Source organism: Onychostoma macrolepis, chromosome 24, assembly GCF_012432095.1.
Source record: "Onychostoma macrolepis isolate SWU-2019 chromosome 24, ASM1243209v1, whole genome shotgun sequence".
Taxonomy (NCBI): Eukaryota; Metazoa; Chordata; class Actinopteri; order Cypriniformes; family Cyprinidae; genus Onychostoma; species Onychostoma macrolepis.
In genome coordinates, this window is record NC_081178.1 from 12,304,547 (window position 1) to 12,318,334 (window position 13,788).

The following is a 13,788-nucleotide window of genomic DNA, read 5'->3' on the forward strand; positions in this document are numbered from 1 at the left end:
CTTGATGCGAGGCCCATGTGAAATTTCTTTAAAGAATTGAAAATGCATCATGTGTCTCAGTGTGTCAGCCCTCTCAGTCGGGTTTGTACTGGAAACGTCATTTGCATACTGAGGCACAAGCCTAAATGAGTCTAGTTTTTCTCATTGGTTTTGTTTCTCCCTTTTATATTTTTTCCTAGAGATTTTCTTACAAACGCTACAGGCACATCATCAAGGAACTGACAAATGAGGGAGTCGCTCAGTGGGAGGCTCTGACCTCTTTCTATATAATAATTCAGATAAATGAACATCTTCGTCAGCATTTCTTAGAATAAAATGGTGCAAATTTTTTTACACGACTCATGGTAAGAGCATTTGCATCTATTTTGTGCTTGAGGTGTTATCAGGAACAGGAAAGCATGCTTTTATGTTGAACAGCATCTATTATAACAATAGCAGTGCTGAACAGTTCAAAATGTTGTTGCTCATTAGAATTGTAAATTTTGCAGCGGGCTCACAGTTAGAATGAAGAAACATTTGCTGAAAATACTAAGTATAAAATCTAGTAGAGAAAGGAAAAGCGTTTGTCCCTCTTATAAAACTTTTATTTTTTAGTAATTTAAGTAATGTCAAAACAAAAGTATAGCAAGCATTTGATCATCAAAACAGCATTAATGAATTAATTTACATAGACACTCTTAAAAACAAAAAGGGGGTTCTGTGGCGATGCCGTATAGAGGAACCATTTTTAGTTCCCTGAAGAACCATTTTGTGAAAGGTTCTTTAAAGAACCGGTGTTTTTCTTGGTGCCATAAAGCACATTTTCTGGCACTACAAAGAACCCTTTTTAAAGGTTCTTCAAAGAACCACTGATGAATAGGTTCTTTATGGCCCCAATTCTTCCAGATCAATATCCTTACATTTATCATACTATAAATTTTCTTTAATAGGATTGTTCATAAAATAATAATAATAAAAAAAGAAAATCCAGAAGTAACAAGACTTGATAAGATGTATGATTAAAATGTTTATTGCATTTACAGTATACATCATACCTCAATACTGTGTATATGTGTTTAATAGGGATGTGCACAAGTACTAGAGTTCTCAGACTTGACAGCAATGATTGATTATTTTTTTAAAGTCACTGCAATCATCGTTTTCATGATCAATCATCGCTGTCAAGTCTGAGTTCTCGATGATCACCTGACTTTATATATTTCTCTTTTTCTGATTGGTTATGGCAGCATTTTGGGTGGTACCTGAGCTCTGACTAGTTAGTGTTAGGACAGAATGCCATCCAGACAAAATCAAAACCACCAGTACTTAAAATGAAAAATTTACAGAAATGCCCATCCTTAGTGTGTAATACAGTGAATACATGTTAATGTCTATACCCCCATCATCCACTAGTATGCCCTTTTTCTTCCTGTGGAAACTGCCACTGGTGGGTCAAAGAGTTCCCGCTTTCACAGTCCTTTTGATGAATGGTTGAGGCTGGGTACATAGAATCCTGTAACGAAAAAAAAGACACTTTCATTAGTTTCTTAATTTTCATAGGTTTAGCACAGGTATAACGAAGCAAAATGACAAATAAAGATAATGGAAAGGTATTTTTAAGCTGAACAGAAGTAAGAACAGAAACAAAATCAAAGCAAGCCAAATAATTATTGGAAGTTCATCCATCCATCTATTCACTCTCCAAACCACTTATCCTCTCTACGGTCGTCGGGGCTGAAACCTATCCCAGCATCTTTGGCCACAAATGCATCCAATTAATGGAATTTAAGCAATATAAGCACTAGGTAACAATTTTATACAGTACCTGTCAAAATCTTTGAAACATTACAATGTTTTTGAAAAAACAAACAAACAAACAAATAAATAAAAATCTCTTCTGCTCACTAAGTCTGCATTAGGTCTGCATTTAAGAATACAGAGAAAATAGTAATATTGTAAAATATCATTACAAATTAAAAGAACTGTTGTCTATTTTAATATACTGTAAATTGTCATTTATTCCTGTGATAAAATGCTGAATTTTCAGCATCATTACTCCAGACTTCAGTGTCACATAATCCTTCAGAAATCATTTTAATATGCTGATTTGCTGTTTTTTTATATATATTTTTATTTTTTTTAAAGAATTTAACATTTCTTATTCTTAAAACAGTTGAAAACAGTTTTTGCTTTTTAACATTTTTTGTGGAAATGGTGATACCTTTTTCAGGATTGAATGATAAATAGAAAGAACAATGAATAGCATTTATTACATTTATTAAACAATTTAGTAAATAGAAATCTTTTCCAACATTATAAATGTCTTCACTGTTACTTCTGATAAATGTAATGCACCCTTGATTAATACAATTATCAATTTCTCTCTTCTTTTTTTTTTTTTTTACCACAAATGTATTAATTTATCTCTTTTCTTACCACAAATGTTTGAATGGTATTGTTTCCATAAAATTTTTAAGCAGCAAAAACTGTTTTAGACATTGGTAATATTCAGAAATGTTTCTTGAGCTGCAAATCAGCATATTAGAATGATTTCTAAAGGATCATGTGATACTGAAGACTGAAGTAATGATGCTGAAAATTCAGCTTTGATCACAGCCATCAATAACATTTTAAAATATATTCACATAGAAAAGAGGTATTTTACATTGTAATAATATTTTACAATATTTCTGAGGTATTTCAAATTGATTTTTACAATATTTCTGTTTTTACTGTATTTTTAATCAAATAAATGCAGTGAGCAGAAGACTTACAAAAAAAACAAAAAAAAAAAACATACTAATCTCTAACTTTTGAACAGTAGTGTGTTTTTGATGATTTACTTACAAGTCATATAGTTCATTGCGCCTTAGAGATGTTGTCCGACAGGAGGTCTGCTCCAAGTCTGCTGCACGGCCATCAGCATAGAAGAATCTAGAAACATAATATGCCATTTATCACAGAGCCAACAATATTTAGTAAACAGGCCGGTTTATTTAAAGGAAGCAAGCTAGAGCAGAAGTGAAATGCAGAAAATAAAATAAAATAGTTTTATTTTTTTAAATATATATAAACACACACACACATATGTTTGTTTTTGTGAAAAGTGGGGACCTTAGGCGTATGGGTTTTTATACTGTACAAACTGTATGTGCTACCACCCTACACCAACCCTACACCTAACCCTACCCCTTACAGGAAACTTTGTGCTATTTCAGATTTCACTCCATTCGGTGTGATTTATAAGCGTTTTGAAAAGTGGGGACATGGGGTAATGTCCTGAAAAGTCACCTTCTCCTTGTAATACCTTTGTCATACCCTTGTCATTAGACAAATTTATGTCCTCATTTGTCACAAAAACGCGCGCACACACATACACACACAAACCAGTTTCTTAAAATAACAGAATTAACGTTAATGTTTTTAGGTTTGTGTCACTTAGGTTTGGATGTTAAAACCTTCCTAAAATAACCGTTAGGGTTAGGTTATAAATAACAGATGCATGGTGATATAAGAATATATGTTTTTTATTTAAATAGCTTTCTCAGCTCACCTGTGTTTCCTGCATTTCTGACAGCAGCTCCCTTCAGAAACTTTGAAATTTTGCAGCTTATCTTCTGTTGTAGAGAGATTCTTTTCACTCCTGAAACCACAGAACAATTTTTTATCAATATTTGTTTACCATGAAAGATAAAAACAAGTTTGAACTAACTTTAGATTCAGTTAATTCGAGCTCCTTGTCAGAGACGTCACCGATTAACAGTACAGCGCATACTTTAGGCTAAATAAGTTAGACAACTTTCAATAAACCATTGACAAACTGACAGCCAAACCCTTTACAAAGCTATCAAAACCTCTCCTCTACACATAAAAATGTGATTAAAAGCCCAAACTCTCATAAACAAGAGCTCAAGCTATAGAGTTAGCTTACCTCGCCTGAAAACAGTTGAGATGCTTACGGACTTTTTCGAAGTTTTCTGTGAAGTAAATATTCAACAGAAACGTGTCAGTTACATGTAAGAACGTGTCTGGAACAGTTGTATATGATATTTGTGTGATTTTAGGGACTAAGCTCGCCTGAAAGCAGTGAAAACAGCAGGGAGAGACAGAGATTTACAGTTTGTCAGTTGGTGGTGTTGTCGCTCTGTTTCCATGGCAACTTGAATGAGACACGGACGCACATTAAAACACGTCAAAGTCACGCAGCATTTGCATAAATAAACCTCTAGAATTAGAACACTACATAAACAACTTAAAATCACATTAAATCTTTATTAAATCGTGAATTTGAAACTCATTTTGTAGTTCTACGACAAATTCATAGGTGCAAAATGGATAGTTGGACAAAGTGGCACTTTCATATTTTAAGATTTTGTATCACTCAGCCTTTTTATTTCATTTTAAAACATGATTGCAGTATTTTTTATACTAAACTTAAATAACTAGCCTAATAATTTTTTGAGTCATGCAAAACAGCATTAACATAGATAATAGATATAAAAGGATCTACTGGTCTTTTTAAATTAATAAACACCACAACACTATTTATATAACTCAAAATTAATACTTTTTATGACACTATAATTGAATGCAACTAATAGAAAATGAGTCTGGAATGAGTTCTGGACCAGAAAGAACAATTTAGCTCACTCTATCTCACTTTCCAAAAATAAAAATATTTACAACATGATGAGTGTGAAGAACCATTAAATAGTCTTTGGAACCTTTCTGTGCTACAAAGAACCTTTTGTGCAATGGAAAGGTTCTTTGGATATTAAATGTTCTTCATGGAACCATACACCCTGCCAAAGAACCATTTAATAACCCTTTTTTAAGAGTCTATAACAGATTAATAGATATAAATTACTTACTGGTTTGGAAAGTAGCAGTTATAAATATTTGCATAAGTTGGCAATTTTGGTGGCACTTGTTATAAATCTAGAATTGACATAAAATTGATCTTTAAAATGAATTTAAACTCTCAGTGCATTCAAATTCTCACAATTTAGCCACAGAGAAAGATTATAAGCAGACAAATAAATCTAGTTAATTTGATTAAAAATTGTGACAATTAAATGTACTCAAAAAGAGCAAATACAGGATAAACTTAAGACTTAACACTATTTTTATATATCTTGCACATATCTTAAACATTAAATATTAAAGCTTTTAGGTAGGCCTATCATAAAGTTTGTGGTTAATCCACAGCCTAACCTCTAGAATTATAGCTGGATATAAAATTGTTGAACCACAAGTGTACGATCTCATGGCAGTAAAGCTGATTAAAGGCCACTGACATTTAGCATTAAGAGCCCAACATGTTATCAAAATCAGAATTCCTCAAAAACTACTGCCTGTCATCTTAGAGTAGTCACTCAGTCGATATCAGTCCTTCCAGGATTGAAGGCTTTTAAGATTTATTGGGTCTTAGTAAATCTTTTAAGTCTTGTTGCCATTACTGCAGAATTACATACACTGTCACTTTCTCAGAGTCATGAATGCAGCTCCAAGAGAACCATCTTTCTGGTCAGCAAGACAGTAGAATTTATCATTTTTATTTTATTTTATTTTTTTTATTAAAGTGGCCCATTGGATCTAAGCTAAACTTGGCTCTGCTAGTTAGATTCAATGGATTTTTGAAGTCAACAGTTGCAAAAGTAAAGCAAGCATCGTGTTTACACTGATGTATTTTTAGGCTACGGAAATGCTGCAATATTGACTGTCACGATTCAACAAGTAACAAGTCCCACTGTAATTGAGTTTCTTTGAGCATGTTGGCAAACAGTTTGTATGACAGTTGCTTCCTGTCAAATTATGCTTTAAAAATAGAAAAAGATGACTCAAAATCTAGCGCATCTGCCATGAACAAGAAGGAACAGTATCATGTGCCATGGGATTTCTAACACCAGGTGGTAGAGCATTAATGGTGGTGAATCCTAACACAGCCGCTCTGACCCTTAACACACTAGTTACGCACAGAGCAGAGAAATAAAGGTGCTGTCTGCTTCAGGGCTTTGTGGTTTAATTAGTCTCATATAAATAGGCTGTTTAGGAGTGCGGTCTGTGACCATGCTGTCCCTGTACCCTTGAAAAGCTCAATAAGCTGCAGTACGCCAGCTATGGGGTCCTGCTCTCATGCAGGCAGGATAATGACCTCTAGGAGGATCCGTCGCTTCTTTTGAAAGTCAAAAGCAGATGCCACTTTTATTCAGAAGTGGCGCTGGGAAGCGAATAGATGGATGGTAAATGACTGCAATCCACAATGTATGATTTAACAGCAACATCAAAGACATGTTGCCAAATAATAGCCTGGAGATCTTTTATACATTTGTAGTATAGGAAAGAAATAGATGTACCCCTGGCTCCTGGACTTCCATAGATCACGCTTTGACTGGTCTTTTCTCAGGAAAGGTAGCACTACATTGCCCTTCCTTTGGTATCACAGTCTCAACATGGAATAAAATCATTCTCACTTCTGACCTCATCTGTCACTTCAAAAAGAACTGAGGTGTTACCAGATGACCTCAAACCAGGATGAAATCCATTCTCAATCACCATCCTCCTTACATGAGATAACTCATCTCTCTGCTTTGGATTGATATCAAAAATAAAAGTAAGGTTCTTAGGTGTGTTTGGACCCCTGGTTAATATTGATGTTTATAATATATATCCAAAAATAAAAAGTTTCATGCAGGCTAAGAACAACCGAAACCACTTTTGCAACAATACTGCCTCAACACAATGCAGTTTGCATGAAAATTCTGCAAAAATAGTAAGTATATGGTTTCTCTGCTTTTGAAATGATTTGTATTTTTGACTGACATCTCCAAGTCTAAGTCCATTTCCAAGATTTATTTATTTCGTTTTTGCTACATAATGTTTTTAACAATTAAAATTATTCTCAGAGAATACAAATCTAGTCTACATTTTTCTCATTGATAATAGTTGCACATATAGATTACAGAATGAAAAACTGGTTGCAAATAATAAAATTTCACGTTGACTTTAAAGTCTAAACTCTTTAATGCATAATGTGCTACTTTAAAAAAAATCTTAGACAGGGTTAAAGAGAACCAAATGAGAATAACATTGGTAAAATTAGGAGCATATTTCTCCACGAGTAGACGTAATATATTACAAAACGTCTCAAATATTCACAGACTAAATATTCCAGCTATGCAACCTTTACTTTTAAAGACAAACTTGGCTAAGTAATGTTTAGTGAACACTGTGGATCTAAAAATATCTATTCACCTCTAAATGTCCATTATGCCGTCAAGGCTATTTAGTACTGCACTGGCGCTGTGAAGTGCGAGGTTGTCGTGTTTTCCAAAGCACCCTGTTTCGCATGGTTTATAGTGTCTCCTGTGTGGCTCCTCATTCCTCGGTCCCATTCTGTAAACAAACACATATTATTATGGTTACTTGATTGCCCACTAAGCTCCAATTGTGTGCTTACTGCACATAAAATGACTGCTATAAATAGACAAGGTGAAAGTTCTGCCATGGCAGCAGTTCAGTGGTAATTTTTGGCCTTTGTGTTGTCTGTTTCTCTGTGTGTAACCAGTCTAATTGTGTTTATAGGTACGAGTTGTGTGTGATGGGAGATTTATGGTGGTTGTTTGACAAATTTCATTGCTTGCAACTTCTCTTGCATCCCTGTGAAACCTATAACAAGACCAATATCACAATGATATTGCTTTGATAGACCTATGTTTAGTTAATATTGAGCAACTTACATTTTTGACACAGGATTGTCAGTTACTTTGTCTATTTTGCTCCGTCAACAAATATGGTTCCAAATGAAGCCACCCGCAAAATAAACTGCCGTGAGTTTGTGAATGAATTAGTGTTTTGAAGAATCAGTTAAGTGAATGTTTCAATGACTCACTTTTATAAAACCATAAAGAGAGTAGACACTTGTTTTGTTCCCTTAATGAATCTTTTTTTTTTTAAACAAATCAGTTGAATTATGACTCTCTCAGAAAAATTCTAAACAGTTTATCATACATATTTACAAGAAAACACTGATTTATATTCTTATAAGTATAACTATTTGGGCAACACTTTATTTTGATAGTCCACTTCAAACCTTGTAGTTAGTATTTCTAACCATAAGTAACTTTGTAACTACATATCAACTAACTATCATTAAAGTAATAGTAAAATGTCTGCTTAATCTGCTAACACTTTATTTTGATGGTCCCACAACACAAATTCTAACTTTGCAAGTACATGTCAACTTATTCTACTAAAACTAACTTAACAGTCTACTAATACTTAAATGAAAGTAGTTGGCATGTAGTTGCAAATTAAGTGTAAAAGTGAAAATTAAATAAAGACTTTCAATTGATTTTATGGTTAAATGTAATACAAATACATTATTTATTACACATTAATCTTAACCCACTCATAAGCTCTTGGTCATTTGCAACTCACTCTATGAACAATTTGTCATATGCTTGCCAGTTTTCCAACACAGAATTTTTTGTGCATAATAATGTACTGTAAAATGAGAACAGGCTGCCCACATGTTAAAGTTCTTACACAAATTGCCATCCACTATGTTTTTGTCTAATAAAATACATGACTATGTAGGATATACAAGGTCAGTATGTAAAGAATAATTCTCTGCTTTCCATCAGATTGTTTACAGTACTGGTGAAAGAGTTTTTGTTCATTATTACTGATTACTTCAGCCAGGATCATTAAGTTGACGCCTAATCATCTTTAACAATTAAGTGATTGTTAAAACCAAGCAGTATGTTCGAGCCTACTGCAAAATTACAACTCATTTACAAGTCTCAGTGAGTGATTTTAAACAGCAATGAGTAATGGCATCCTGCCTGAACACAACAAACTTTGTTAATTATTGAGTGGCATATTTTCCTCCATACATATACACTTGCATAACAAGCTTGTTACTTTTTACCGAAGCCTTGAAATATTTTAAAATGAAAGATTTAAATAAATCTTTTCTAACTTCTGTGTTAATTTTCACTCACTCACCAAGGAAAGAGATGCTTATTTTCAGTGAAGAGGTGCTGAAAAAAAAAATGTCTGGCACTTCAGAATCCCCACGCTTTCCTTTGCCTCAAAGGAACTTTATCCGAACAGGTTTCATTGATTGGTTGTGGAATATGGCAAACGGGAACTTGGCAGAAAGTCATCTTGTGCCCACATTTTGGTCATAATCGTGAAAGGGCATGTCAATTAAAATGTGAAGTCTTCCCTTCTAGTTTTTGAACTTCCAAGCCCTATACTGGGTGACAAAGCTTTTTTAGGCTTCTTGGGCCATTATGTTTGAGGAGCTCTGGGAAAATGATGCAAGGAAATAGAAGGCAGACTCATCTATCTTTAGCATGAGCCCAGTGAAGTATAATTTATCGATATATGCCAATTTGAGTGAGTGCTTTTGACATACAGTACCTCACCCTTAGTTCCTCTGAACAGATGAAATGAATGTGACGTCAAACAGAAAACAACACTTCTGGGTTATTAAGGTGAGCAGGTTTTAGTGGTGGCAGTCCATTCTAATGAAAAAGGTTCAGATACTTTTTTTTTACCATTGTACAACACTGCTCATACTATATTTCTGAAATAGTAGGTGTAGTATTCTAGTATGCGTTTCCGATTTCAGCCTGGGTCACATCATTTGTATTCAGCCTTTTATTTGTTATTATAGTTGTGTTTTAAGAGGTATTTTCAAATCAGACATTTGTGGCTTAGTGCGATGCCTCAGTAAAATGAAAATCTACCAACATCAGATACCATTAGCAAAATTTGAAGCTCTAAAACAGCTCTTTTCTAGGTGTATCGCCTGAAAGTGTTGCCAAAACGATTGTTTGTAAATAGCAATTTCTTCACAGCCATGAGCGCAAAGCCAGGACCAATATTTGCATTTACTGAAAAAGTGAACGTCAATGGTTTTCAGTAAGAAGGGGAAATTATGCCCTAAAATGGTTATGTATTTCAGTCAGATATGAATAAGTACAATGGTACCCAAAGGTAAAAATCTGCATAAGAATACACCTGCCCATGCCGACCCAACCCTGTTATGCAATTAAGATTCTCATGTGCTTCACATTTTCAAGTGACCTTAAGATCTTAAAACCCTAGAGTGAATGTGTATCTTGCACATAAACCCAGGTAAGACCTTATAATGCAACATGTTCATGTATTATCCTTTTAATTGCTTGGTATAAAGCTAAATATGTAAAGTAGTAAAGATAGTATGAGACTAAATGAAGAACAATAAATGCACTATATGGTGACTAACACTACAATGCAACGCAATGCAGAGTGGTTGTGTCAGTCACTCCTGTTAAAGGAATAGTTCACCCAAAAATGAAAATTTGCTGAAAATGTACTCAGTTTGAGTCAGAATGAGTTTGTTTCTTCACTGGAACAGATTTGGAAAAAATTAGCATTACATCACTTGCTCAGTAATGTATAATCTCAGTGAATGGGTACCACAAGAATGAGTGCCACCAGAAACAGCTGATAAAAACATAACACTGTTTTAATTTTAAACTAGCTTCTGGCTAAAAATATACCAGTCTATAATCTATAATAATGCTTCCATCTCCAATCCACAATAAAGTCTATCCCTGGTTGTCTTCTCACATCAAAATTCACAGACATATTTGTCTAGAACTCTTTTGGACTGTTTTTTTGTGTGAAAACCGTGCTTGATCTGTATATATTTCTTTCCTGATTCAGATGAGAGAAAGCAATATTCTGGATTGTTAAAATGTCTTAATGATGCATTTGTTTATTACAAACACGTTTTACTTGTGGACTAGTGATGTTTTTATTAGCTGTTTGGACTCTCATTTTGACGGCACCCATTCACTGCAGAGGATCCATTGATGAAATAATGCTAAATTTCTCCAAATATGTTCAGATGAAGAAACAAACTACATCTACATCTGGGGTAAGTTTCCAGTAAATTTTCAGTGTTTTTATTTATTTATTTATTTATTTTTTGTCATAAAATGTGAAATGATGTGTAACTGAATCATGACAAATGATGCTGTACATCACTGAAAGGCACATTTGAGTAATTTAATGATAGTAGTATTTGTAAACAAGTATTCATGAACAAAGCAAACTTAATGTGATTTCAGGCACATTAACTCTGCACTTTTAATGAATGAGCATACAGACATTCATCCTCAGGAAACAGATCCACTGATTCTGTTTGATGAGAAGTCACATGCATAATAAGCATAATAAGCATAATAAGGAAAAACACTGCATGCACAGAATGGCAGTTTCTCAATAGCTGCATGCACAGGAGAGCATATCAGTCACTGAACAATCAGAAGTGGGGTGGCTGATCCTCAGCGGTGTCAACACAGATATTACAGTGAGTATTTTTTCACCAAATGCGATTTAGTTAGTTTAAATGGAAAATGATTAGAATGAGCTCTGCTCTGAGACACAGAAATGAGCTTATTTATCACGTGACAAGCTGCATCCAGCCTCACAGCTGAAAGATAATCTTATCTCTAAACCATTGTTTTATCAATATATATAAATAATATATATATATATATACACACACATATATATGTAATTTAATTGAGAAACATGACCATGGCCAGATAGGCAGATATGTGTGTGTGTGTGTGTGTGTGTGTGTGTGTGGTTAATTAGTTATTGTACCTGTTGAAAAGCTCTATTAAACTAATTGCAGCAATTTCTGATTTGAAAGTACAGAGGCTATATAAATCAGCATTGAAATGGATCACTGTGTGAAATGGAACGTAACAACATTTTAATCAGGGCACTTACATAATAAACATGTATCCAGAATAATGGATTCTAGCAGTGTTTTAATTACATTAATTTGTCTCTGAATATTCATCAGATGACATTCCCAATCAACCAGTGCCCTTTCCTTGAGCATGGCACTTAAAATCAGGTTGCTCCAGCAATTATTATTTAATTTATAGAGTTAAAAGTCACTTTGGATAAGATGTGCCCGCTAATGACAAAGAAAGCATAATTTGCATTTTTTTTTTTTTTTTTTTTTTAGGATTCTTTAGTCGAACATCATCCCAAATTATAGAATATGAATAGGCTATTGTAAAATATTTGAAGGTACAGACAAAACATTATAAGTCATTCTTACCAGAGGACCTTCTATATTTTGTATATTGTGATAATTAAACAATTTCATGAAATGGCATCTTCCTACTAACCAAACAAGCTCACACAAGAGTCATTTTCTGCAGCCAGGTGTTCACAAAGAGCAGAGACCTTGAGATTTCATCTATTGCTTTCGCACTAACGCCACAAAAAAGAGACTCGTAAGCCGATGACGAACAAGAGTGATGCAGTCTTTGAGTGTATTGTCAATATCTCGCAAGTAGTGAAGCTGTAAAGCTCCTCTCGTGGTCTGACTGTGATTCGCTCATTGGTCGCTGAACTGTCAGCAGCTCGAGCAACGAGATGAGCCACTCACCCGGAGGACTGCTGCTCACTCACGGCTCTTGTGATGTTCCCTCATCTCAACTTATGTTTTGCTATTCTGTCAACACCGTGGCCGACGAGACAGTTTGACTGAGTTTACTTTTACGCGCTTGTGAGAAAAGCAGGAGAACTTTACGGACTGCAAAGTTTTTATTTCCATGGTAAACGAACATTTACAGAAGAAAAAGCTGCTGCGATGGACGCCCCAAAATTGGTTTTATTGGTTTCAACATTGAGCTCCTTGTTTTCTCCGGTAAGTGTTTGTTTGTGTGTTATGGTAGCTATTTTAAATAGCTTATACAGTTAGTTACTGTTTCATTGCAGTCAGTCTGAGAAACCGTTGGCGTGTTACATGTTTTAATTTATATTAGCCTAAATCTATCTGATGTGAAGTAGGCCTATATTTAATTTGTGGAGGGAGGTAACATTATGGACCTCGCATATTTAGTAAAAACCATATAAATGTGACTAGAAAGCCACCGAGAAGTTGGATGCTGAGACTAATGCATTAATGCGCGCGCACGGCACGAGTGAAGGAGCAGTGTCTTTTACTTTATAAAGGCATGATAATGTGGGCTTTAACAAGTTATTTAGCTATAATGTCTATAACATGTAAGATACCCGTGATTATTTTGTGTGTTAAATGTGTTAAAATAGGCTACTTTTAACCTCCTAGAAGGGGTGAGAGCGCCTGTCCAGATAGCAAGGAGTCATCTAACATAGAAAATGACTTGAGTTAAATTTTATTTAAAATCATTTAGGCGTCAATAATAAACATTTTTGACCACGGTCATATTATTAATGGCCCATCCTGTATTGGTCTGTTTTATTGATTTATTAAGCATTTTATTGATTCACTAGCACCTCTCCATACATAATCTCAGCAAACGCTTATTCATTGCACATTTTCAATGTCCTCAAATGGGTTGCCACAGGAACTTTATGCTGAGATTTTTTAAAAATTATGATCAGATGATTATTGCTATCTATCTTTCTAGCTCTCTAATATTAATGCATTTTCAAAGTGTTTAATAATTGTATTTTTATTAATTTATACATTTTTGAATATCAAATGGATAAATCCACAGGTTTAACATGCTTGATTGCTCAATTAATTTGATTTCTCTCATGTCCATCTAAACAGATTCTGTGCTGAATCTATCTATCTATCTATCTATCTATCTATCTATCTATCTATCTATCTATCTATCTATCTATCTATCTATCTATCTGCATGCAAAATAATCCATGTAAAATCATGATATTTACAAATTTTCTTAGTAACACAAAATTTAGGCACTTTGTGAAACCAGAAAAACCAAAAAAAAA

General features: G+C 34.1%; 1 protein-coding gene and 1 long non-coding RNA gene across 4 annotated transcripts in view; one reads left to right on the plus strand and one right to left on the minus strand.

Moving 5' to 3' along the window:
• Positions 1-705: 705 nt before the first annotated feature.
• LOC131533586 (uncharacterized) lies at positions 706-4,126 on the minus strand. 2 transcript variants are annotated; one of them, XR_009269157.1, is made up of 5 exons: positions 4,097-4,126; positions 3,911-3,956; positions 3,533-3,622; positions 2,827-2,913; positions 706-1,492 (listed from the first exon to the last, which is right to left on the minus strand). It is a non-coding gene; the product is annotated as an uncharacterized LOC131533586 (long non-coding RNA). The 2 variants fall into 2 exon arrangements; XR_009269156.1 differs by having other exon boundaries at positions 3,911-4,098.
• An 8,263-nt stretch (positions 4,127-12,389) lies between these two features.
• The window catches only part of vipr1b (vasoactive intestinal peptide receptor 1b), an 81,211-nt gene continuing 79,812 nt past the window's right edge, over positions 12,390-13,788 (plus strand). For both annotated transcript variants that reach the window (XR_009269066.1, XM_058765382.1), the window contains exon 1: positions 12,390-12,712. Coding sequence is in view for 1 of the 2 variants with exons in the window: in XM_058765382.1 (XP_058621365.1) it covers positions 12,656-12,712 (57 nt within the window). In the remaining variant the exon portion in view is untranslated. The remainder of the gene's footprint in view (positions 12,713-13,788) is intronic.